Source organism: Balaenoptera physalus, assembly GCF_965194825.1.
Source record: "Balaenoptera physalus genome assembly, chromosome: 11".
NCBI classification, from domain to species: Eukaryota; Metazoa; Chordata; class Mammalia; order Artiodactyla; family Balaenopteridae; genus Balaenoptera; species Balaenoptera physalus.
The window spans coordinates 34,264,154-34,289,318 of NC_138896.1; the positions used below are offsets into that span (position 1 = coordinate 34,264,154).

General features: G+C 42.2%; 2 protein-coding genes across 4 annotated transcripts in view; one reads left to right on the plus strand and one right to left on the minus strand.

Moving 5' to 3' along the window:
• Nucleotides 1-311: 311 nt before the first annotated feature.
• TREML1 (triggering receptor expressed on myeloid cells like 1) lies at nucleotides 312-8,676 on the plus strand. 3 transcript variants are annotated; one of them, XM_082414942.1, is made up of 6 exons: nucleotides 312-1,431; nucleotides 1,618-1,950; nucleotides 4,049-4,166; nucleotides 4,555-4,640; nucleotides 5,135-5,187; nucleotides 5,547-8,676. In XM_082414942.1, exons 1-6 carry the CDS (start codon nucleotides 1,389-1,391, stop codon nucleotides 5,859-5,861), a joined length of 948 nt encoding a protein of 315 aa, XP_082271068.1. In that variant the 5' UTR covers nucleotides 312-1,388; the 3' UTR covers nucleotides 5,862-8,676. The 3 variants fall into 3 exon arrangements, with proteins under 3 accessions (XP_082271068.1, XP_082271069.1, XP_082271070.1); XM_082414943.1 differs by having other exon boundaries at nucleotides 4,558-4,640; XM_082414944.1 differs by lacking the exon at nucleotides 5,135-5,187 and having other exon boundaries at nucleotides 5,547-5,690.
• LOC309638181 (adenylate cyclase type 10-like) overlaps nucleotides 7,245-25,165 on the minus strand; it is a gene marked incomplete at its 5' end in the record, with an annotated part of 47,539 nt that continues 29,618 nt past the window's right edge. Inside the window, 12 exons of the mRNA XM_082413777.1 lie at nucleotides 7,245-13,301; nucleotides 13,820-14,027; nucleotides 14,548-14,746; nucleotides 15,363-15,480; nucleotides 15,744-15,862; nucleotides 16,315-16,411; nucleotides 16,501-16,705; nucleotides 18,106-18,262; nucleotides 18,816-18,988; nucleotides 21,323-21,448; nucleotides 21,790-22,009; nucleotides 23,195-23,258. Of these exons, the coding sequence (XP_082269903.1) occupies nucleotides 13,234-13,301; nucleotides 13,820-14,027; nucleotides 14,548-14,746; nucleotides 15,363-15,480; nucleotides 15,744-15,862; nucleotides 16,315-16,411; nucleotides 16,501-16,705; nucleotides 18,106-18,262; nucleotides 18,816-18,988; nucleotides 21,323-21,448; nucleotides 21,790-22,009; nucleotides 23,195-23,258 (1,754 nt within the window). The 3' untranslated portion in view covers nucleotides 7,245-13,233. The remainder of the gene's footprint in view (nucleotides 13,302-13,819; nucleotides 14,028-14,547; nucleotides 14,747-15,362; nucleotides 15,481-15,743; nucleotides 15,863-16,314; nucleotides 16,412-16,500; nucleotides 16,706-18,105; nucleotides 18,263-18,815; nucleotides 18,989-21,322; nucleotides 21,449-21,789; nucleotides 22,010-23,194; nucleotides 23,259-25,165) is intronic.

The window sequence follows — 25,165 nt, forward strand, 5'->3', positions numbered from 1 at the left end:
AGGTGTGACCATCTAGGTCAGAGCAGTGTATCCTCCCAGCCATCCCCACCTTGACTGTTCCTGTCTCTCTGAGCACTGGTGCTCCCCCGGTGTCAGCAGGTTTATTACTCACATTCCATGAAGGATCCCCAAACCCCAGTTCTGCACAAGGTGACGTGAATGAGGGCCAGATGTTCCCTGTGCAGGGAGTGGGTTTGTGTCATAGGACAGGAACCCCAAATTATGAGACTTGGAGCTTATATAGAACATCTGGCACGTTGGCCCTTCTTCCTCTCTGGAGAGGGAGAGAGAGAGAGAGAGAGAGAGAGAGAGAAAGAGAGAGAGAGAGAGAGAGAGAGATCTTTACTCTGGAACATGAACTAATCTTCTCCAGGGAGGGAGGGGAAGGATGGAAGCAAATCTCTCTGGAGCTGACACACTGTCTCTAACTCCCAAGGCAAGTTTGCTCTTCAATCGCCCTGGAACAAAGCTTGGTTAGTGCCCTTTCCTGGGAAGGCCCAAAAATGTTCATAGAGAACTGTTTCCTAACAGAGAGGATAATGCATTCATGAAACAAAAATAATATGCTATAAATAAGAAATGCTTGGAGAATAAAAAATCTTGTAAATTAAAAGCACTAAGGGATAAAAATCTGAAGGACAAGGAGAGAAGGGATGAAAGAAAAAGATGAGGATATCTTCTAGGAATCAGAACAAAAAAGATGGAAACTGAGAGAGAAAAGCTATGAAGATGAGATGAATACATGAGGGTCAATATCCAACTAATTATCAAAGCAATAATGCAAATCCTAGAACTGGAGCACGTGGTCCACACTCAAAGTGTCTAGGGAGCGCCCATCTGAGGGAATGAAGACAGGCCAGCCCAGGGCCGCACCATCAAGGTGGGGCTTCCTGGACGATCTCCTGAGAGCTTGGGTGGGGCACTCACACAGAATTTAAAATCAAGATGGCCTCGGGCCATGAGAAGGACACTTTATGTCCCTCCTTCACAGCTCTGCATCATCGGAGTCTATATTTGGAATACCCTGAAGATCATCTTACCCCTTTCTCTAATGCTCTCTGGTTGTCACAATCCTCCTCCCCCTCTTCATTCCTTACAAGGTGCGGGGGTGGGGGCGGGGGCAGGCTCCCAGCCTTCTGTTTTTCCTTGGGCCTTCTCACCCTACCTTGCCCATTCCTACCCTCAGGGATAGTTCCTGAGCACTGAACCAACCAGGGCTTGGAAGAGCTCCTTCTCCCCACCCATGGAGGGGCCCACCAGTGCCTGCTTCCCACCCCATGGTCACTGAGAACCCCACGTGACTGTCTGAGGCAAAAGTTTCCTGCCCCCAGGGGAATGCTGTGTCAGTGACCAGGCAAGCCCCAGAGCTGACATCTCCCTGCCCAGCCATGGGCCCCAACCTGCTCCTGTTGCTGTTCCTGGGACTAGCAGGTAAGGTTCAGAAGGAGCTGCACTCTGGGCCCCATATACCCCACTCCATGCCCAGGAATAACTGGCATTACCATGGCAACAATAACATGTAGGCCCAGAAGGTGGACCTCTAGATCCCTGTGCCCCTACGCAGTGGGTGGGCCAGGAGGTGCCCTGTCCAACATCCCTGCAACTTTCCTTCCCTAGGCCAGGGCTCGGCTGGCAGCCTCCCTGAGGTGCTGCAGGCGCCTGTGGGGAGCTCCATCCTGGTGCAGTGCCACTACCGACTCCAGGATGTCAAGGCTCGAAAGGTGTGGTGCCGGTTCCTGCCAGAGGGATGCCAGCCCTTGGTGTCGTCAGCCGTGGAACGCAGGGCCCCAGCCAGCAGCCGCGTATTTCTCACTGACCTGGGGGGTGGCCTGCTCCAGGTGGAGATGGTTACCCTACAGGAGGAGGATGCCGGAGAGTACGGCTGCGTGGTAGAGGGAATCTCAGGGCCCCAGACTGTACACAGAATCAGTCTGGATGTGCTCCCTGCAGGTGAGTTATCCCAGCCTGGCCACCACCGCTCTAACCTGCCTTCCTGCCCCACCAGCTGCTCTTGGGTCCTTGGTGGGTAGGGGCCCTTGTGGGGGAGGAATTGGGAGCAGATATCCTTTTGACAGCTCTGCAGGGAACGGAAACCAAACTGGGTGAGAAGTCTGAGATAAACCAGCCACACAGCAGTCCCCTTTCCCCTCCCGCACAAGTGGGTCTCCCCACAGGAAGGCAAATTCTCTTTCCCCACTCAGGGCCTTGGCCTCCTTGTCCAGCATTTTCAACATACTTGATGCTATTATTTTGCTTAGAAATGTTTTAAACAAAGTTTTAATTCAGACTATCAACTGGAATTAATTTTTTTACATCTTCCAGGTTTTTATTTCTGTAATAACAAGTCTGATGGCTTAAAAACTATTGAATTTATATCTAATTTAATTTTATAAATCTTCCCTGAGCATCTAGTATGTGCCTCACCTACAGGCAGGGTACATTCAATGCCTGAATTCCTTCAACTCATTCAGTTTTAAAAACAGAAAAAAGTGTCAGCAATAGTTAATATTATAGGGTTGAGAATAGTTAATATTATAGGGTTGAGAATAGTTAATATTATAGGGTTGAGAATAGTTAATATTCTCAACCCTATTTTCAGTATAGAAACTATATTCACAGGTTTCATTTTCACAGCCTATAACTTTCTCATGTCTAAATATTTATTGAAAGTACATTTTAAAGTATTAAATTTTTTCCAGAAAAATAGGATATTGTTTAAAAAAAAAATGTTCTGTCGGGAACATGGTCAGCTACCTGAGGAAGCAGAAACTGTCCTACCTTGCACTTATGGATGCTGACATTTTTTTCATTTTCAGGTCTTCCTTTTTCAAGTAATTTGTGCCAAATGCCCAAAGTAATGAAATTAAGAAAGGCATTTTTCCTTCTCTCAGTTTTTTCTCCATCTTTTAATTATGAGGATGGACTAAGCTGTCATTAGAATCCCTCTTGAGTCCACAATTATTATTTATATTATAAATATACTTCTGTTAACCCTAGTCATCCTTTGTTCTCCTTCTTCCTTGACACTAAGGTTTAGTAACTCAAGGTTAGAACTCCCTAAATGGCAAGTTGTGACAAGACAATGCACTGGGAATAGGTGGCAGGGAGACAGGTACCTGCAGTGGGGCAGGTGCTGGGGACCCCAACAGCTGTAGAGGATGGACGTTCAGGCAGGCAGGTAGAGCACAGTATCCAGGGAGGATGTGGGTGATTTAAAAAACTCCAGGAGATCAGGACATATACAGCAAGATTGGGGCCATAGCATCTCCAGTTCCTGGATTGGAATGGGTTGGGTAGTGGGAATGGTGAATCTCTAAGAACACGGCAAGACTCTCCTCTCAGAGGGTCTAGAAGGACTGCCCGGGTTCCCAAGGCAGATCCTCAGGCCCAGAGAAACCAACCCTGAGTCCCACAGACAGAAGTTGAGCATGTTGTTAGGATGACAGAAACCTTGTCACAAAACTGAGTCTCAGGGTCCAAGCAAGGCTCTCAGCAAGGATCAGCTGGCATTGTGTCATATCAGGGCTGACCCTAAGTTCCTTAGCTCCTGAGCGCAGAGCTTGGGGTGGGGCTCAGCCAGCCTGCAGGGGCGGTCACAGGGTTGCAGGTATGTGGAGAGGTCTAGCAGGCTGGGCTGAGGTCCCTTTGGAGAACAAGTGATGAGAGCCAGGAGCAAGGTCTCCAATGAGATGAGTGAGGTTGGGTAGGGAGGTGGGCACAGATCATCCAGTAGGGTTTCTGCATAGTCTGAGCAGCCTGGGTACAGGGGGAGCAGGTGAAGGAGAAGAAATGCAGAGGGGGAGGGTTGGGAGCTGGTGGTAAAGGGGAAAGTGAGCATATTCACAACCAGATAAAGACATAAAGAGGCCATTCCCTGACCTCCAGAATGAGAGGCCCCTAAGGAGTATCCCAAGCACCCCTTCTTTGTGTTCCTTACTTAGGACTTCTCCTTCCTCAGCTCTACTCCCCCAGTCCCTCAGATCTCAATAGGCCCTTGAACCCTGCCCACAATGGGTATGTTCTCATTAAGTATTTCCTTCTGACTCAGCTCCTGGCCTGAAAGAGGACGAAGAGGAGACCCATCAGGTCAGGAGTCTGGCTGACACCTCCTCTTCAGATCCTGTAGGCAGTGCCAGCCCTTTGGACCCCAGCCGAGATAAGAAGAGGTACTGACAAGAACTGTATTTGGGAGGCTGGGAAGGGGTGGTGGTGAAGATACAGCTTGTTTAGAGCCCCAGACTAAATTGAAAAGAAACTTTATGATTCTTTCCACTCCTGGGGAATTTCTGACCAGGCAGGTAGGCAGACAGACAGACATACCTCCCTATCCCAGTTCAGCACTGACCCCTTCATCCCAGATCTCCAGCCAGGATACCCTGACAGTGTGTCTCTCTGCCCTGCCTGAGTTTGTCCTCCTCATTCCATTCCAAAAATCTCTTTCTCCAACCATGGCTCACCAAGAACTGCACCTCTGTGCCACTTCTCTAGGATTCCTGGCAAGCAGCTCCCTGCCAGGTTCAGGGCTAAGCTCACCTACTCCTTTGTGTCTCTCAGCAGACCCTTGATTTGGGGTGCTGTGCTCCTGCTGGGCCTGCTGGTGATGGCGGTGGTGCTGTTTGCTGTGATGGCCAAAAGGAAAGGTAGGTAGCTGTCCACCTGCCTATCTCAGAATGGCCCCCTGGTCCTATATCAGCCAGTCTTGTATTCAAGGCTGAGAATCTAGGTCTGCTCCCCCTACAGATGGGCTTCAGTAAGGGTCCCCAGACCCTAGAATTCCCATGGCTGAGGGGTAGAGGAGAGCAAAGAGATTCAGTGGGAGGCGGCCTGGGGAGAAACAGGAATTGGAGAGGGTGAGACAGTGGGATTGGGGACAGGTGACTGGAGGAGGTGGGGGATTTCGGGAGATGGACTGAGTGTTGAGGCAGGTTGAGGGGAGCTGTGGAAGCAGTAAGTGGGTGGGGGGAGAGTTAGGGCTGGCTGGGGGTGGGGGCTGGGGAGATGGAAAACTTTGCTGGTGGGAGTGGGGAAGGTGAGTATGGGCTAGGACGGAGGTTTCCAAGGTTTCTGAAGGGCGTGAGGGAGGCACTGAGTCAGCATAAGAAGCAGACTGTGCTTCTGTCCTCTGTCCTGCCAGGGAACAGGCTTGCTGCCTGTGGACGATTTCAGAGCAGTGGAGTCTCAGGCTCGGTAAGAGACCTCTGCAGGCCCCCAGCCAAATTCCCCAGACCCTCCCTCTGCCACAATCACTGAGAAGTCCCAGGATGATGGGGTGGAGAAAAGACTGGGACCCGGCAGAAGTCCAAATCCTCTTCCTAAATGCTGTAAACTTGGCAACAATGGTCTCCCACCTTCCCACCTTGCTATCCACCTTCCCAGATTTGTGGAGAAACTTGGGGCTTGAAAATCTTCAAAGTGAAGCCTTCTTGCCCACTGACATACTCAGGATTGAAGAGACAGATCCAGTCTGGTCCTAGGCTTCCCATCTAAGGGAACTGGGGCAGAGGTAGGCATTTTCTCTTTGCCTGATTTGCCTGCTTTTGTTACAGGCCCCCTCCTCAGTGGTCCACCACATCAGTGACTCTGGACTGGCTGTTGACGTGCCATCGGATGTACCATATGTTAGGCTCGACTCGCCACCTTCCTTTGACAATAACACCTACACCAACCTTCCTCTTGATTCCCTGTCAGGGAAACACCCACCCCCAGCCCCATCCTGTTTGCCCCCTCTGCCTCCTAAGGCTGAGATCTGCTCCAAGCCTGTGACATACGCCACAGTCATCTTCCCTGGAGGGGACAAGAGTGGAGGAGCCTCCTTCGAGCCAGCCCAGGATCCACCTAATAGCGAGATTCCACCCAGCTAAGCTGTTCACCATCCTGTAAACTCACAGAGATCATCCCCAGGGTTCTGTGTAGCCACCCACGCAGCCTGTGCCCTAGATCCTTAGGATATCAGAGCAACTAGGGTCTTTAGGATCTGATCTAATATCTTGACTTTTCTCACCTGGTAAGTGATACTTGGAACGAGTGAGGTGTCTGGGGAAGTCCCCCACGCTAGTTCCTCTGCCATTACACCACAGGGCTAAATAAACTCTAAATGATAATATATGAGCTCTTGATGCTTGAGGGGGAAGGAAAGGGCCCAAGTTTGACTTCACATGGCCCGAAAACTGAAAAGACTGGTCCAGAGTTTGTGTTGTATGATCTCCTGCCTGTTCTGCTAGCGGGGAAGTGGTTTCCCTCCCTGGTCAGAATACTGCACACAATTTGAATTAAGGGGCATCAAGAAGACCTCTTCAAAAGTATTTTGTGTCTTTATCAGGATACCTGAAAGTATAGAGTCATTTTCTTGAGTCTAGAAATCTCTTCTGCTTTCTGCTCTATACCTTGTAAACAAGTGACGTCTTATGATGTAACAACATATGGTGGGAGAAGGGGGATAATAATTAGTTAAAGGAGATTCAGGACAGATGGGGTATGAGAGATGGAGTTGGAAAGAAACAGGAGTAAGATCAGAAACTGAAATAGATACCAAGCTTATTCCTTGGCAGGACAAAGGATTTTCAAGCACCAGGAAATAAAAGAACTTTGCAGACATCAGTTTTACCAGAGCTGGCTCTTTCTCAACTGGGTGATCATCTGGTAGTTCTGTTCCCTTTGGCCTGAACTCTGAGCCTGGGACGAGTCCAGTGGAAAAAGGGCATGGGGGTGAGGGGAGGAGGAATAAATGGTAAGGGTATGGCCATGGTTAAGTGTAAATGAAAGCTAGTCCAGGCTGGGGATAGGAGGCCCTTTAAGGTTTCTGCCATGATTTCTTCTCAACTGTTCAGTTTGAAAATATTTGCCCATACTGAGATGAGAGACTTAAATGGAGAAGATGAGGTGCTCAGGAACCCAGTCTTTTATAATCATGGAGAACTAAGCAAAAAGAGGTTTTCGCCATCTGGACCATCTGGAAGGGCCCTAAGCTTGGTCTAGGTATCTGAGGAGAAGGAACAGGCAGGGACTGTGTAAGTCTAGTGATGCTATTTTCAGGAAGCTCTGGCAGGATGTTTTGAGCTTCCTCTGATAGAGTCTCAGCCTGTGACAGAACCTAAATTTAGGGAGGCAGGAGCTGCCTACCAATCAACTAAGCCCTCATTTCCCCTGGCTAGGATGACTGGGGACTTGCCTGGTGGGAAGGCAAGGTGGGGGTGGGGGAGGGCAGGAGAATGTGGAGGAAGGGCAGAATAGGTCTAAAAAGTACCCCTCTGGGAGAAACTTACCCTGGTCTGAATGTAGTTTGAACTTTTTAGAACGTGACAGAAGTAAAGGTATATTTAACAATACAAAAGAAAATACTAAGATAATCAATTGGCTGGTAGAGAAGAGGGAAGGAGAAATATATTAATTCCATCATTGCTTTGGTTGGTATTCATAGACTTCCAACCAGAGTCATAGGTATAAAAGTAACTTCTAAGATGAGAATACTAAACTAAATTTCATTATAAGAGACACAAAAACAAAGCAAGGAAAATGCAGGTGACATGGTGAGATGACTGCTTCATATCAGAACCTTTGGAATTCAGTTAAAGAAGTTCTCAGAGGAAAATTCACACCCTTAACAAGAATTAAGCATCTTACTCAAATAGCTAGTTAATTTTAAAGGAGAAAAATGACATAACTAATACATAAATAAAAGAGCTTATTCTTTGAAGTAAAATGAAATAACAAAGTGTTAGCTAACTTTACTCAAGAAGATGGATGAAATAAATGACAAGGGGGAAATCATCACAGACATAAACACAAGGAAAAAAATAACAAGATTATTTTGTGCTGGTGGTGGTGGTAGAGTGGGAATGACTGTAAAGGGGCCTGAAAGAACTTTTGGGGGTGATTAAATGTTCTCTATCATGTTTGTGGTAGTGGTTACATGGGTGTATACATTTGTCAAAACTCATCATTTAAATAGGTGTACTTTACTGCATGTAAATTATATTTTGATAAAATTTATTTTAAAAAATACTTGAAAGGCCATTGGGGAATAGTTAAAATAATCTTACAGGAAAAAAATCTTTAAAGTATTACACAAAACTCAGCAGCCATAAAAGAATTCATAGATACATTAAAACTGACACATTAGGATAAATTAAAAAAAGACTGATAGTTTTCCCTTTATGACAAAAATACCATAAACAAAAGTCAAAACACAAAATGAAGAAAAATTTTGCAGCTCATACAAAGGCAGATGGCTCATTTCCCTAATCCCTACAAATCAACTAGAAAACAAATACTTAATAGAATACAGTCACAGGATACATACCTATAGCTCACACAAAATGAAATATAAACATAATAAAGATGTTTAACTTCATCTAAGGGAAATACAAATTAAAAGTACATTGAGGGCTTCCCTGGTGGCGCTAGTGGTTGAGAATCTGCCTGCCAATGCAGGGGACACGGGTTCGAGCCCTGGTCTGGGAAGATCCCACATGCCGTGGAGCAACTAGGCCCGTGAGCCACAACTACTGAGCCTGCGCATCTGGAGCCTGTGCTCCACAACAAGAGAGGCCGCGATAGTGAGAGGCCCGCGCACCACGATGAAGAGTGGCCCCCACTTGCCACAACTAGAGAAAGCCCTCGCACAGAAACGAAGACCCAACACAGCCAAAAATAAATAAATAAATTAAAAAAAAAAAAGTACATTGAGAGTGATTTTAAAAGAAAGTGGTTAGAGAAATCTGAAAATTCTCTCCTCCATAAAAGAAACAAGAAAACTGGCAAAAACAGAATTAACTTTTTCAGAACTCTGGAAATTAACCAATGGCTTGCATCAATCCAAGGAGTATTTACTCAAGAAAAATGCCTTTCCCCTGCCCCTATTTGATTTAAAAGACAACTTCATTAAGCAATAATTATATACCTGTGTTGATGGGTACACCATTTATTAAGATGTAACTTTTATGACAATAACAATATGAAGAAGGGGGGAGGGAATGGGGCTATATAGTATCAGTTTCTGTATATTATTGAAATTAAATTGGTATTAATCTGAACTAGATTGTTTTAAATTAAAATGCTAACTGTAATCCCTACAGCAAGAAAATAACACAAATTATATAGTAAAAGAGATGACAAGGGAATTAAACTTAACTCATTTAATATAACAAAAGACAGTGAAGGAATAGAGGAGAAAAAAAGACATAAGACAAGTAGAAAACAAATAACAAGATGGAAGACATAAATCTTACCTTACCAGTAATTATACTGAATGTAAATAGATTAAACATTCCAATTAAAAGGCAGAGATTGGCAGAATGGATTAAAAAACACATGATCCAACTATATGCTGTCTCAAGGAGACAAACTTTAGATTGAAAAACACAAGTTGGCTGAAAGTAAAAGAATGGAAAAACATAAATCATGCAAACTAGCTATAAAGCACTGGAGTAGCTATAATAATATCAGACAAAATAGACTTTAGGACAAAAATTGTTACTAGTGATAAAGAAAGGACATTCTATAATGATAAAAGACTCAACCCATTAAGAAGATATAATGATGATAAACATATGGGTACCTAACAACGGAGTTTCAAAATACAGCAGAAACTGATAGAACTGAAGGGAGAAATAAAGAGTAATGGTTGTAGACTTCAATATTCCACTTTCAAAAATGATAGGACAAGTAGGTGGAAGATTGCAAGGAAAGAGTAGACATGAACAGCACTATAAACCAACTAGACCTCACAGATACCTATAGAACACTCCACCCAACAACAGCAGAATACACATTCTTCTCAAGTATACATGTAACAGTCTCCAGGACAGACCATATATTTGACCATAATCAAGTCTAAATAAATTTAAAAGGATTGAAATCATACAAAGTATGTTTTCTGACCATAATGGTATGAAATTAGAAGTCAATAACAGAAGTAAATTTCGGAAACTCACAAATATGTGGAAATTAAACAACTCACTCCTAAATAACAAACAGGAAAAAGAAATCACAAGAGAAATTAGAAATACTTTGAAATGAGTGAAAATAATTTCACAACATACCAAAACTTAGGTGATTCAGCAAAGTCAGTGCTTAGAGGGAAATTTATAGCAGTAAATACCTATATTAAAAAAAAAAAAAAAAGAAGATCTCAAATTAACAACCTAACTTTCCACCTGAAGAAACTAGAAACAGAAGAGCAAACTAAACTCAAAGAAAGTAGAAGGAAGGAAATAATAAAAATTAGAGCAGAAATAAATGAAATAGAGAACAGAAAAACAATAGAAAAAAATTAGCAAAACCAAGAGTTGTTCTTTGACCAGATCAACAAAATTTACAAACCTTAGCTAGACTGGACAAGAAACAAAGAGAAGACGACTCAAATTACTAAATCAGGAATGAAAGTGGAAGGAGAACTACTGACCTTATGAAATAAAAAGGATTATAAGAAATATTATGAACAACTGTATACCAACAAATTAGATAACTTAGATGAAATGGACAAATTCCTAGAAAGACACAAACTACTGACACTGACTTAGGAAGAAATAGAAAATCTGAATAGACGTATACCAAGTAAAGAGGTTTAATTAGTAATCAAAAAACTTCCCAAAAGAGAAGCCCATGCCCAGATGGCTTCACTGGTGAGTTCTACCAAACACTGAAAGAGTTTTAAAACCAATCCTTCACAAACTCTTCCAAAAAACAGAAGAGGAAGGAATACTTCCCAACTCATTCTATGAGGCCAGTTTTACTTTGTTACAAAAACCAGACAAAGAGATCACAAGAAAACTACAGATCAACATTCCTTATGAATGTAGGTGCAAAAATCTTCAACAAAACACTAGTGCATAGGACCTAGGAACAAATAGAAAGGATTATACACCATGACAAAGCGAGAGTTATTCTAGGAATGCAAGGTTGGTTCTACATTTGAAAATCAATATGATACACCATATTAATAGAAAAAAACCCCCAAACCACATGATCACTTCAACGGGTGACGGAAAAAGCATTTGACAAAACCCAACACTCTATCATGATAAAAACACTCAACAAACTAGAAATAGTATGGGATTTCGTCAACCTGATAAAGAACATCTATAAAAAATTCACAGCTAACATCATACTTAAAGGTAAAAAACTAAAACTTTTCCCCTACAGTTGAGAACAAGACAAGCATGTCCACTCTTGTCACTTTTATTCAACATTGTACTGTAGGATCTAGCAAGTGCATTTAGGCAAGAAAAAGAAATAAAAGGCATCCAGATTGGAAAGAAAGAAGTAACATTATCTCTATTCGCAGATAACATGATCTTGTATATAGAGAATGCTAAGGAGTGCACCCAAACCAAAAAAACTTAGAGCTAACAAATGAATTCAGCAAAGTTTCAGGATACAAAACCAATATGCAAAAAAAAGTTTTATTTCTATACCTTAGCAATGAACAACCCAAAATGAAATTAAGAAAACAATTCCATTTATAATAGTACCAAGAATAATAAAATTATTTAGGTATAAACTTAACAAAAGAGGTGTAGGACTTGTGCATTAAAAACTACAAAACATCACTGAAAGAAAGTAAAGAAGACCTACATATATGGAAAAGATATGCCACTTTCATGGATCAGAAAACTTAATATTGCTAAGATAGCAATTCTCTGAAAATTGATTTATAGATTCAACATAATCTCTATCAAAATTACAGCTCTCCTTTTTGTGGAAACTGTGGAAACTGACAAGCTGATCTAAAAGTCATATGGAAATGCAAGAGACCCAGAATAGCCAAAACAATCTTGAAAATGAATAATAAAGTTGGAAGACTCACACCTCCTGATTTTAAAACTTACTACAAAGCTGCAATAACCAGGACTGTGTGTACTGGCATAAGGACAGACACATAGGCCAACGGAATAAAATTGAGACTTCAGAAATAAACCCATACATCTAATAAAACCATACATCAACAAGAATGTTCAGTCATTTAAATGGGGGAAAGAATAGTCTTTTCAATAAGTGGTGCTGAGAAAGTGTATATCCACATGCAAAAGAATGAATTTGGAAACTTACCATTCACTATATGCAAAAAATTAACTCAAAATAATCAAAGACCTAAATAAAAGCTAAAACTATAAAACTCTTAGAAGAGAACAGAGAAAAAAAATCTTTGTGGCCTAAGGTTGGCAATGGTTTCTAAGATATGATACCAAAGCACAAGCAACCAAAAAACAAAAACAAAACAGATAAACTGGACTTCATCAAAACAAAACACTTTTGTGCTGCAAAACAGTACCATCATGAATGTGAAAAGACAATTTACAGAATGAGAGAAAATATTTGTAAATCAAATCTGATAAGGGTCTAGTATCCGGAATATATAAGAAACTCTTCAAGCTCAACAAAAAGGCAAATATTCCAACAACAAATGGACAGAAGATTTGAATAGACATTTCTCCAAGAAGATATACAAGTGGCCAATAAGCTCATAAAAAAATAATCAACATCATTAGTCATTAAGGAAATGCAAATCAACACCACAATGAGATACCACTTCACAATCACTAGAATGGCTATAATCAAAAAAACAAATAATAATAATTGTTTGTGAAGATGTGAAAAACTGGAATCCTTACACATTGCTGGTGGGAATGTAAATGGTACAGCAACTTTGGAGAACAATTTGACAGTTCCTTAAAGAGCTAAACAGAGAGTTTCTGTATGATCCAACAATTCCATTCCTAGGTATATACTGAAGAGAACTGAAAACATATGTTCATACAAAAACCTGTACACAAATGTTTATCGTAGCATTATTCATAATAACCAAAAAGTGGAAACAACCCAAATATCCATTAGCTCATAAATGGATAAACAAAATGTGGCATATCCATAAAAAGGAGTGTTATTCAGCCACAAAAAGGAATTCTACAACATGGAAGAACCTTGAAAAGATTATGTTAATGGATCTCACCTTATTATATAAGACGGAATCAGTTCATCTCAAAGCCTCCCTGGAATCCGGTCGAGCTCTGATTCTAATTTCTGCCACAGTTGCATTCATGACTGTTAAAGAGTTAAGAAAGATCTAAGTTTCATGCTTTAGAAACACAGGCTTTTATTTTGACAAAGATACAGATAAAGGCTAGCATATTTAATATGTATACTATACAGTATCTTAAAAAGGAGACTTGGGGCATATCTTTGTATTACATGTAATAAAAGAATCATGGTCCCTTCAGATGATTTTTGTTTGTTTTAACATATACATTCTTGAATTTCTTCTTCATCTTTATTCTCCTTGACATCGGCCACTCTGACAAATCCTGAAAATAGGAACATAAAGAGTAATACAAACACAAAGAATTTCCTCAGCAATTACAAATTTAACTCATGGCCTGGAATAGGAGGAGATTTGCTGGGCCCTAAAGCAAGAAATATTCTTTCCTCTCTTTTACTTGCCCATATCTTATCATTTACCTTCACAGACATTACATTGTGGTTTCTAAGGCCTTCTTTCTCCCTTAGTGACTATCCAGCTACTCCAAGGGAACAATCTATTTGTTTAAGCTGGGACCAAGGAGGAACTTCCTATGCCTAAGGGTTATAGATGCTGAAACAAAGGGCCATGAGAGGCTCTTACACTGTTGAACAATATAAGGGGTCTCTGTCTAGGCTGGGTCTGGCACTGTGAGAGAAGGACAATTACCTCTGGAGCAAGGACTAATCCTAATATCTGTATGTCCCTTCTTATTTGGAGGTACAGTCTTTGACTGCTTGTGAGTAAGAATCTGAGACTGTTCTTTATGTCTCTCAGACAAGGGTTCCAGGAAGGAATGCTTACTCTGCAAATTTCCTTCAAAGGAGTTATTTTCCTCCAGGAATTCTCCCTCTATCCAAATCCTGGTCAAGCAGGTGTCAAAAGGTCTGATGATGTTAGTCAAGGACATGGACTCTCTCTTTCCATATCTCATTACAGAGGCTTTAAGCTCAGAGACCCACTGGTGATAGACAGGGCAGGTCACACATCGAGAGAAGAACTCCTTAAAGTACTGAAAGGAAGCGAAGGTCCATTAGCTCAGGGATTAGTACCTTCTTTCCTCCACTCCACTCCATCAGAACTTACAGCAGTCCCTACTCAGCATACTCACTCAGGGCTGGGTTAACAGAAAGGAGTAAAGTACACCCAGATGGTAAAGTAGGCCCAGAAAGTCTGTTTTGAGATACAGAGGAACTGGAATGTTTTAGACTCAGAAGGCAGGGATGCAGGGAGATGTGTCAAACTATAGACTGAGCCAGAGTGGTCCATTGAGAAGGGCTAAGTGTTAACTTTTTAATGGTACTGGGTAGTAGCTGTACAAATCCAGCAAGTTAAGGAATCCAGTCCTGACCATGCAAGAATACCTGGGAGGATACATGAGGTAGGTGGAAAGACTTTCTAGGTGGAGTAAAAAAAGGGTTCAAGGGGGAAAAAGAGACAGAGGCAGCAAGGAGAAGAGTAGGGGAGAGATGCAGGTGGCAGAAAGAGTACCATAACTTAGGTGTTAGTTGAAGGGTAACGGAGACAGGTACCTTGAGGGTTTGGTGGGGAGTCTCTGAGGGAGTATGCGCGAAGACACCCTCTGGCATCTTCTGTAACATTAGCACATGGCACTCTAGGAATCGGACAAAGCCATGTGAACCAAATAGTGAGGCATTGGTTCTTTTCACCAACTGGCGAGCCTTGGAGAAGTGGTGCTCAAATAGCTTCCACTGTGAGTCCTGGGCAAACCTGAAAGGGAAGAATCACAGCTCTCAGCTCTCTCCCCTGCTTACCAACCACGGCTCTTTCATAGAACTGTCACTTTTTTAAGGCTCTAAGATCTCCTGGACAGTCAGAATTGTGATTCTGGTAAGTGGCCAAGGCTACTAACTCACATGTAAGGAGACTTAAAAGGAAACCAATGATATTCAGCCTTGCCATGGGTTATCTTGCACTTAAATGTAACTCTAAACCTTAACCTTAATCTATAAGCCCAAACCTGTTAAGGGACAAGAAGAACCCTACGAATAAGATGTGGGGTAAATGGGAGGTGAATGGTCTTTAGAAGTGGGTTGGATGAGAGAAGCTGCCGCAATGAGAAGCCCACACACTGCAATGAAGAGTAGCCCCCACTTGCTGCAACTAGAGAAAAACCGCGCGCAGCAACGAAGACCCAACACAGCCAAAAATAAATAAATAAAAAAAATAAATTTATAAAAAAAAAACAAAAACAAAGAAGTGGGTTGGAGATGTGGAACAGTCCTGCCTGGGAGGGCAAAAGGCAATAGTTTAAATGAGTTCATGGTGTCTTCAAATTTCTACCCTTTCCCACAGCCCTGAGTAACACGCTGGTACCCCACATTACCACATGGCCAGAGAGGAGTGGACCCCCAGCATGACATTGCTCTGAGAATTTAGAATGCAGCTGTGCTCATAATGTTGAATGAAATGCAGACATTCCCCAAAGGGCCGACACAGCCATCCTGTGGACAGAGAAAGTAACCAAGTTAGTATAAGTTGTCCATGTAGGAAGTGGTATAGAAGGTGTGTGGTACAGGGGAGGAGACAGCACCTGAAAGGCAGACATCCCTGAATCACAACGTGGTTCCTAGACCTTAAGGAACCAGAAGCCAGGAGCAGAGGCCATGCCTAAGGGACAGGCTCATGACTGCCTACGTTCCAAACCCAGGACCCCACCTGAGGTCTGAATCCCTCAGGAGTACAGCAGAGCCCGGCACAAATTTACCTTTTCCGTAGAGCAGCAGATCTAAGCAAGCAGAATAGAAGCAGGCCAGGCCAAGGACATCATGACCCTGGGCAATGAGCGCCCACTGACTCTCCAGCACATGGACACACAGATCAAATCTGCCGAGAAACAGAGCCACTGGGACCAGCTAGAGAATGGGGAGGACAGTATAGGAGAGGAGGGGATCTTACACCTTCAAAGCAGCCTAATATCCCCTAAATCTCCTCTCCATAACTCTATTTATATAGAGAGCATCTGTGCCTGGGATCAGACCTGTCTCTAAGGCAACGGAAGTGGGAAAATCACTCTGAGACAATTTCCAGGGTCTTGATCAATTACCTACCTCCCTGCAGAAAAATGGGGGATAAAAGGAGTATCTGGTAGCTCAGACTCTGCATTTCTACTCCTGACCCCTCAAACTTAAGACAATGCTTCCTGGAGTGACTAGAGAAGAGACAGTCCTGGCTGTGGAGAGGGAACAGTTTCTCCCTCTCCACTCTAAGCTTCTCTGGAAGATCATATCCTCCCTTCTAAGGCAACAAATACAAAGGACAGAAAATGATCTTAATACTTTTTCTTCAGAAATGCAGATCTGAAGAGAACTGAGAGAACCAGGTTCTCCAGAGCTGGTTTCTTGAGGTGTCTGCATATCTCACGAGCTTGAAAACCTAAGGAGGTTAAAGAGCATCATGTGAGGTCTAGAGGTGAACCTGGCCTCTCTAAAAGCCCTAGGCCCACCAGCGTCAGGCCCCATTACCCAGCCTGATGGAGAAGTCAAGATGGCCGAGGCAGAGCTTGGTGTAGGCCAAGGCCTGCATGAGCTGGGCTGTGGCCAACAATCCCTCCCTGGAGAACCAACATAGGCTGTTCTTCTGAATGGCCACCTGCTCACAATGCAGCCACTTCTCCTTGTCACCCATGTTCTGGGAGAACTGGGAGAGGGCCACGTAGGCAGAGACAACCTGCAGGGCAAAAAACATGGGGTAAATATTCTGACTGTACAGTCAGGCTGCATCTCCATCTCGCCCCTCTCCTGCATAAGAGCCCCCTGCGTGCTTTGCTGCTCACTCAGTCAGCACTCCTGGGGGCCCCACCACTCACCTCAACTCCAGCTATGAAAACACACTCCTTCTCACCCCTACACTTCTAATTTGATCATTCTCACTGCCTGTTCTTGAAACAAACCACTTTCTCCATCTGCGCCTCTTGTTTCTCCCCAATCCAAGACTTTCCCCTTCAAAACGCTGGCCAAACTGCACGTCTTCTATGTTTTCCCTAATTAAGTCCTCTGATTCTTGCCCCTTAGAACTCTTCAGAACTGCTGCCTAGATCTCTGTTATCAGTTGCATGCACATTTGACATCATTGATGACACTCTTGACACACTGTGTTCGTTAGGTTTCCAATAGAATAATCTTATTAAAATATAAGCAGACTTGGTCACTCCACTTCTAAGAAACCACTAACAGCTTCCCACCTTCTTTAGAGTAAAAGCCAAAACCCCTACAGTGGCCTACAGGGCCTGCACCATCTCCCATCCCCCTCCCTACACTGACTCATCTCCTGGCTCTTCCACCTCTCCTCCCTCCCCTCTAGTCACACTGCCCTCCTCACTGTTCCTCAAACACAGACGGCGTGCCTTGTGCATTCGCTATGCCCTCTTCCTCGCCACCCTTCTCCCAGACAGCCAGGTGGCTTACTTTCTCATCTCCTTCAGATAGTTGCCCACATGCCACCTGCTCAGTAAGGCTTTCCCTACCATCTTATTAAAATTGCATCCCCACCCCTCACCCTGCAGCCAGTTCCCAGAACTGCGTGTCCTCTGGTCTTCACGTAATTTTTCTTCATTGTATTTATTATCACCTAACATACGACATATTTCACTTATCTGTTTCCCTGGAACCAAGATCAGTGCCTGGCACAGAATAGGTGTTCGTCAGATATTTGTTGAATAAATGGATAAAAGAGAGATATAGACAGATGGACACTAAAATTAGGAAGACATATTTCCCTTTCTTCTTTTTTCCTAAGTCAGCAATTCTGATCCTTTTTTTAGACCACTGGCTTCTTTGAGAATCTGATGAAAGCTATGATCCCTTCCCCACTTCCTATCACTCCCCAAATGCTCTTTTGAACACACACACAAAAGTCAACATTCATTTCAGAGAGTTCACAGATAGCTTCGTACCTGGAAGCCCATCTATAAACTGCAAATTGAGAACCCTGCTCAAACCCAAATCAGTGGTGTCCCGCTAAGTCTGGGCTACTGTGGAACCACACTTAACCAGGGACTTGGCAGGGTCTCTCCACCTAGCATTTTAGGTTTCTGCGTGAGGACAGAGGTAAACCAAGGGCTGGCTTACCTGGGCTTCACTGGCAGACTCCTTGGCTGAATTCTCCTGCATAAGAGTGGCCAGGTAGGCAAACCTGCGGCTGCTGGCTGTGGCCTCCAGGTTGTAGAGCTGCCAGAGCAGGGAGAGGCATTGCACCTGCTGCTGCAGGATTGCCAGCTTCTTCTTACTGGTGTGAAACAAAGGGTGGTTAGCGTGCCCTTATTCTTCACCAGTGTCCGCTATCCTTCCCCACAAGAAATCTGAGTCTACTCACCCAGACTTTCAGACTCAGAAAGGTTCCTGGGATCCCACTACTTCTAACCCAATATGCCTTTTAAATTCATCCCTCTCAACCAGAGAAAAAGTTTTCAAAGAGGTTTTTTAAAAAAGGTTTCATTCTTTGAATTGCTCTTTTGGTTGAATACATTTCCTATAAATTATTATAGCTCAATAACCAGGTAGCAATTTAGTATTATGTGTATATATATCAGAGAAATAATATTGATATTAAATTGCCATATATGTGTATGTGTACACACAATACACATATATGTATCTTTATTTGAAAGACACAGGATAATACCATACTCCAAAAACAAAAGAAGTCCTCATTCAGCTACAATGAATTGGCTGTAAAAAGAGCAGTCTTTATAGTCAAATAGGCAAAACTCCAGGCTGGGTCCTAGTTTAGTTCTCTGTGGCCCTAAATGGAAACAGGACAAGTTGGCTAGGCTTCTCACTTCTCACTAGGATTGTCTGGGGGTTGGCTCAGGGAACAGGAACGCCAGCATTTCTCTAGGAATGTTTGGAAAATGACACCAAACCAGGTCCAAGGGAAATTCCTTTTCAGCAGACGAAGGGCTTGCCTAGCCAATTTTTTGGCCAAGGTGATCTGTCCCATGTTGAAACAGACCTGGAGACGGTAAAATGAGAAACAGTAATGTAAATGTGGGAAGAATATTAAGGACAAGGTTCTAGATGTAACACACTGGCTTTTATTTTGGAATGTGTACTTGGGGCCCTTGAGGTGCTAGAGTGAGCTGAGTTGGAGCAGAGCCTGGCCACGCTACCAGGCACCAGTAGGGCCACGAGCCAAGTAAAGGAGTGAGAAAACAGAATTACGGAGAAAGCACTCTCCTTTCTCATCTCCCACACATTTGTCAGTGAGTAGTAGAGGAAGGCTATGATTTAGAAAGTGATGCTCCTAGACTCAGATGGGATTATCATTTGGACAGAGACTGAGATGCTTCAGATGCCATGGAAAGCATCTGAGATATCACCAAATCCCGTATCCCTCTTCATAAACAAGTTGTACCACCATAGTGCATTTGAGGGTAGGATCTGAGGAACTACCTTGAGGTTATCATATACCTGCATGTTCTGTGGCTAAATCCTCCAAGAAAATGATAAAGTCTATGGTAATTTCTGAACAATCTTAGGAAGACTGCACAATAATTCTTTCTTATAAAGGGAAAGAAATAATTATTTAACTTTGCTCCAAAGACCTTTTGGTTGAAACACAAATAATGCAATACCTTGGACAACTCTTAACACTCCCTTTGGTGTTCAAAGGCATTATACACATTAGGTTTACTCTCCTAACCAAGGTTATCTTAAGGTTCACATTGCAACTAGTTTTTATTTATTTATTTATTTTATTTTAAAGCTCGGCTCTCTAACAAAACATCCCCCATGGTTTTATGAAGTCATCATTTATAAACTGATAAATAATCATTCCAACACATTTTGTTCTGTTGGATTTAACAGTATTGAGGCTGGGGGAAGTTGCTGTTATGAGTTATTCATACAGAATAAGTAAGTTTACCCCTATTTGTCCTTTGAAAATGGAATGTCTCATGGCATGCTTTCCCCAGAGTTTCTATTTGATATACAAATCTCATTCCCTGGGAAATTTGTTATAAATGATATACAGTGATCTACAAGGTATATTTATTTATTTATTTTTAAAACAAGATGTGGAATGGAGTATAGAGAGCTCCTATTTGTATATAACAAAGGAAGGGGAAAGATTATATACATTTATGTATGCTGAGCCCCTCTGGTAGAATACATAAAGAGAGGACACAGTGGCTCAGTGGTAGGGTTGCGGGGAGAGACTCTGAAATGTATGTTCTTTTTTTCCTTCTAGCTTTATTGAGATATATTTGACATATAACACTGTGTAACTTTAAGGTGTGCAATGTGATGATTTTTTTAATTGAGGGATAACTGACATACAACATTGTATTAGTTTTAGGTGTATAACATAATGATTCAATATATGTATATACTGGAAAATGATCACTACAGTAAGTTTGATTAATATCCATCACCACATATAATTACAATTTTTTTTCTTATGACGAGAACTTTTAAGGTCTACTCTCTTAGTAACTTTCAAATATACAATATTGTTAACTACCGTCACATGCTGTATATCACATCCCCAGAATTTACACCTTTTGACTTACCTTCACCCATTCTGTTCACCCCTGCATCCCCCTGAATTAGTTTATATACACTCCAGTGAGCAAAGGACATGACAGGCAATTCACAGAAATAAATGACCAATAAACATTTAAAGAAGACTTATAATATCTGATGTTGGTAAGGATGTGAAGAAGTGAGAAAAACTCGAATTCATATAATACTGTAGTGGACAATTTGGCATTATATTTATTAATTGTAAAATCATTCATATTGTCTGCCTTAGCATTTCCACCTCTGGAAATTTCTCTTACAGAAACACTCTCACAAGGGAATAAAGAGATATTTACAAAAATATTCACTGTAGAAATGTTTATAATAACCCCAAATTAGAGACAACCTAAATGTACATGAAGAATGGAATAGTTAAGTAAATGTGATATATGGATATAACGTAGTACTTGGCACCTGTAACTATGATTGGATGTATGCCAATATGCAAATATGTTCAATCTGTATTTTTAAGAATAAAAGCCAGATGCAGAAAAAAGACAATGTAGAATTATGATTCTATTTTAAAAATAATGGAAAACAATAATGATATGACTATGTGTGTATAGCTGGTGGAATTCACACCAATTATTAACTATGCTGGGGGTGACATGGGATTAGTAAGCACTCTTTGACTTTCTACATGTATTTCTGCTTTGAATTTGAATCACATTTATAATTGCACACATAAAAAGAGATTTTAAAGGAAATAACAGGATATTCCTCAAGGAGAAACAACCCAAACTTCAAGGTTACCCCCTGCCCTCACCTCTGACCGAAGACAGCAGAAAGTGGCCTCCTCAAACTGAGAGATCTTCACCTTGTGCTTTTTAAAAAACGAGAATGCTGAGGGTTGGCCCAGAAGGCTGCTTGCCTTCCTCAAATAAAGGAAGGCCTCCAAACAAGACAAGGGGTGGAGAAACTGGATTAGGATTTGGATGTTGCTAAGCGTGTGACTGGGGCGAGGGCTAGATCAAGGTTATGATGAATTTGAACTGGGGCAGGATTTAGTTAGAAATGGGGAGCTGGACTGTGTGTGCAGGAGTTGGGGCAGGGCTGGCAGCACATGGTGCTCCTTCACTCCCACTTCGTATTTTCTCCTAGACCCATTACAGCTCCTTTCTCTCTCCCACTTTCCTCCACTTTTCATTGCAAGTTACTGGATGGTAAGAAATCCCTATCAAATTCCCCTAGTCATAGGGCTCAGCTCAGGGGCAGAGAGCAGAGCTTGCTCACCATGTAATTATCTGACAGGTCCAAGGAGGCAGCGGCAGCCTCCAGCAGGTAATAAAACGCACAAGTGGTTTCTCCAATGACCAGGCAGTGCTGGGTGAGAGGTGACAGTACTAACTTCAGGACTTCCTTACAGTGGCAGGGCTTCGTGGTCAACATGTCTTTCTCGGGGCTGGTCTGAGCCAGTTTCCTGTTCACTTGATCCAGGAACTCCTCCTCTGTTCTTTGTGGAGAGAAGATGAAGAGCTGAGAGTGGCCACACAGTAGCCGCTCTTGCTGAGGCATTACCAGGTCTCAAAGCCACTTTGTCCAGGAAGCTTTCCTTTATAATTCATTAATTCTATGTCTATCTTTCTCCTCCATCGCTCCATAAGGTTTTGAAAGTCAGGGACCTGGTCTATAATGGCAAAGCCAAAGTACCTCACAAACTAAAGGAAACGACCACACCTGAAGAGTAAACTAACACTGTTACATGAAAACATAAAAATGATACAAAGCAGTAAGTAATAATACCTTTATCTATTAGCACATTTGAACTCCATCATGGCATATTTGAATATTATTTTATATAACACCACCACCTTATCCTACAATAACCCTGCCATTCAGGTAGGCAAAAATTACCTCCCTTTTACAGATGAGGAAATTGAAGCTCAGAGAGGTTAAGTGACTTATGTATGACCTCACAGCTGAGTAGAACCAAAACTAGAGTTCACCTTTCTGACTACTAGTCCAATGCACTTTCTACAGGCACCACGAGTCCAAAAGAGGTCTGATCTTTTTGAGATAGAATGATTGAAAGAAGTGGGAACTGAGGAGGGCTTTGAAGGATGGTGAACATTTTGTTAAGTGGAAGGATGTGGATGTCACTGAGTATTTTTAAAAAGCAGAACTGTGTGAGCAGAGACACAATAAGTGTGGGGGTGATTCACGTAGAATATAGATTTTTGTTTGAAAACTGAAGGAAACCAGGTTGGATAAATATAATAGGAAACTCGAGAGTGGCTGGTGAATTCAAGGTAGGAACATGTAAAATTGATAAGATAGGCACTGGAAAGCCAGGAGGTACATGGTTATGAAATGTAAAATCATTTTAATATCATCTGGGCTCAAAAGTAATTGAGAAGGCAAATTTATAGCTGAAAAAAATCTGCTACATGTACAATACATTTGAGAGCTATTAAATAAAGTTTTTCTTAATCACTAAAAAATAATTTCCCTACAAACAATCAAAAATTGCCTTTCTGATTCTCTGTTAACTTGAATTTTGGGCTGAGTACAAGAGTCACTACTCCTGGGTGGTCAGATGCCTTCCTTGTCTGCAGGTAAGGTGAGTGCCCTAGTTTAATGGTTATCTGTGTCTCACTTCCTGGCCTCCTCCACGCCCACTCTCAGCATCTCCATCTACCTGCAGTGTTCCCTTGTGAAGGCCTCCTGACTTCTGGGTGATTTTGTCTGGAACTGAAAACTGTCTGTAGGGAGAAAGAGATGATTATCTTTAATTGCCCATATTTGTATTAACTGAGAATATTTAAAATTCCTGACTACCTTTCCACTGCAGCTTAGTTCATGACCTAATTGCCTCCCCCATTATAAAAATGATAAGTTTAGGTTTAAAATTAGCCTTACACACAAGATTAGGGTGCTAATTTTTTCCTTAAATGCAACTATTTGTGATTCAAATAGTAACTCCTTTCATTCTCAAACTTCCCAAACCAATTCCTAATTCTGTTTGCAAAAGAAATGAATAAAGAATGTGTCCATCTGGTTTGATGACTAATTCTAATAGTAGAAATCCAAGAATATATCTAGATCAGATTTACGACTAGATGGGAGCAAACCACAGATCCTAAGACCTAGTGAAGAAAATCATGAGGGCACACATCCCACCAGAGTCACAATGACCAGCAGAGGTTTTCAGCTTTACCTGGGTGGCCTTAAATAACCTTATCCTCTAGATTTGCCTTTTCCTCTGCAGCTGTCTTCTGACCAAAAAGCAAAGACTGGGAATGATGTGGGGATGTTACCTATTTGGGCTCAGGAGCACAGGTGGTGGGACTGAAAAGGAGTCTAAGAGAATAATTATAGGGAGGACTTGCGTTAAGTAAAAGGACTGGCTCTCTGATTATTTAATGCTGTCACCTAAGGTAAGGTAAAGTAAGGCTAAGGTAACTAAGGAAACTGGAATTTGGCAGCACTACTGCAATGCACAATTGTCAGGGCATCACCATATCATAGCCCATGTGAATAGCACCCTCTGTTCTGCATGGTCATGTACAACGGCCCTGGGTCTGAGAAGCCTCCTCAGGGTCCGGCTGTGCTGGAAAGGTCTTGGGCCTCTCTCACAGCTGGACTGACCAGGCTGTCGAATCTACAGCTGACAGTGACCTCTCAAAAACAAAAGGCCATATAGGAAATATGAATGATAGTGTGATTTCTTCATAATACCAACCAGGACATTTACTACTTTCCTCTTTCCCCTCAGAAATTACAAAAGTGCAAATGACTGTAGAGCTCATCAGCCAGTGACCAATTTCTCCAAGTTACTGGTCCACCTTCATAGAGTCATAAGAATGTTATGGCCAGAAGAGGTACGATCATAGATCAACATCTTCATTTTAGTCTTTTACTAGCACCGATTCACCATCTCTCTCATATCCCTCTCCCCTGCCAACACCAACACCAACTTCTCTTTTATCAAAGTAGAAAAAGAGAAGATTTGCCTGGGTCTTGACAGCTGTCTTCAAATATGAATGAAGGCACAACTCTGAAAAATGAGTGAAAAAGCTGCAGGAAGGTAGAGTTCACCTTGATGAAAGAAGCTTTCTAACAGCTACTGAGAATGAAATGGGATGTCCTACAAGGTAAGCTAACTGAAGATGGTAAAACAAAGAGGGTGAACTCTTGGCCCTCAGCAGTGAAATCATGGAGTCCTAAGCACTGGACCACAGGGAATTCCCGAGGGTGAACTCTTATCTGGGATGTGGTAGAGGGCTATAGGATTTGGGGAACATCTATCCACTAATCCAAGCTTCTTTAAGTAGCTAACTCCTACTTATCCCTCAAATCTCACTCAAGGGAGAGTCTTATCTTACTCATTTCTCAGGCTGGGCTAATGGCCCCTTCTCTAGGTACCCCAACACCTATGTAGTCCATTTTCATCATCTTTATCATGCCATATTGGAATTCTCTATTTATATGTCTGTATCACCCCCCAAAAACTGATAATTTCATTTTGTATTATTAACACCTAACTGCAGCATCTGATACACATAAGGGCTCCATATATGTGTACTGAGCTGAATAATTACTGAGCTGAATAACTATAATAATAAAAACAATAACTAAAATGTATTGAGCACTAACCATGTGCCTGGCA

Excerpts from the sequence above, each read along its gene's own strand:
- TREML1 (XM_082414942.1), top strand. The coding sequence starts at position 1,389 with ATGGGCCCCAACCTGCTCCTGTTGCTGTTCCTGGGACTAGCAG. Across the intron at positions 1,951-4,048 it reads TCTGGATGTGCTCCCTGCAG|CTCCTGGCCTGAAAGAGGAC; the intron begins GTGAGTTATCCC and ends CTTCTGACTCAG. Across the intron at positions 4,167-4,554 it reads CCCAGCCGAGATAAGAAGAG|CAGACCCTTGATTTGGGGTG; the intron begins GTACTGACAAGA and ends TGTGTCTCTCAG.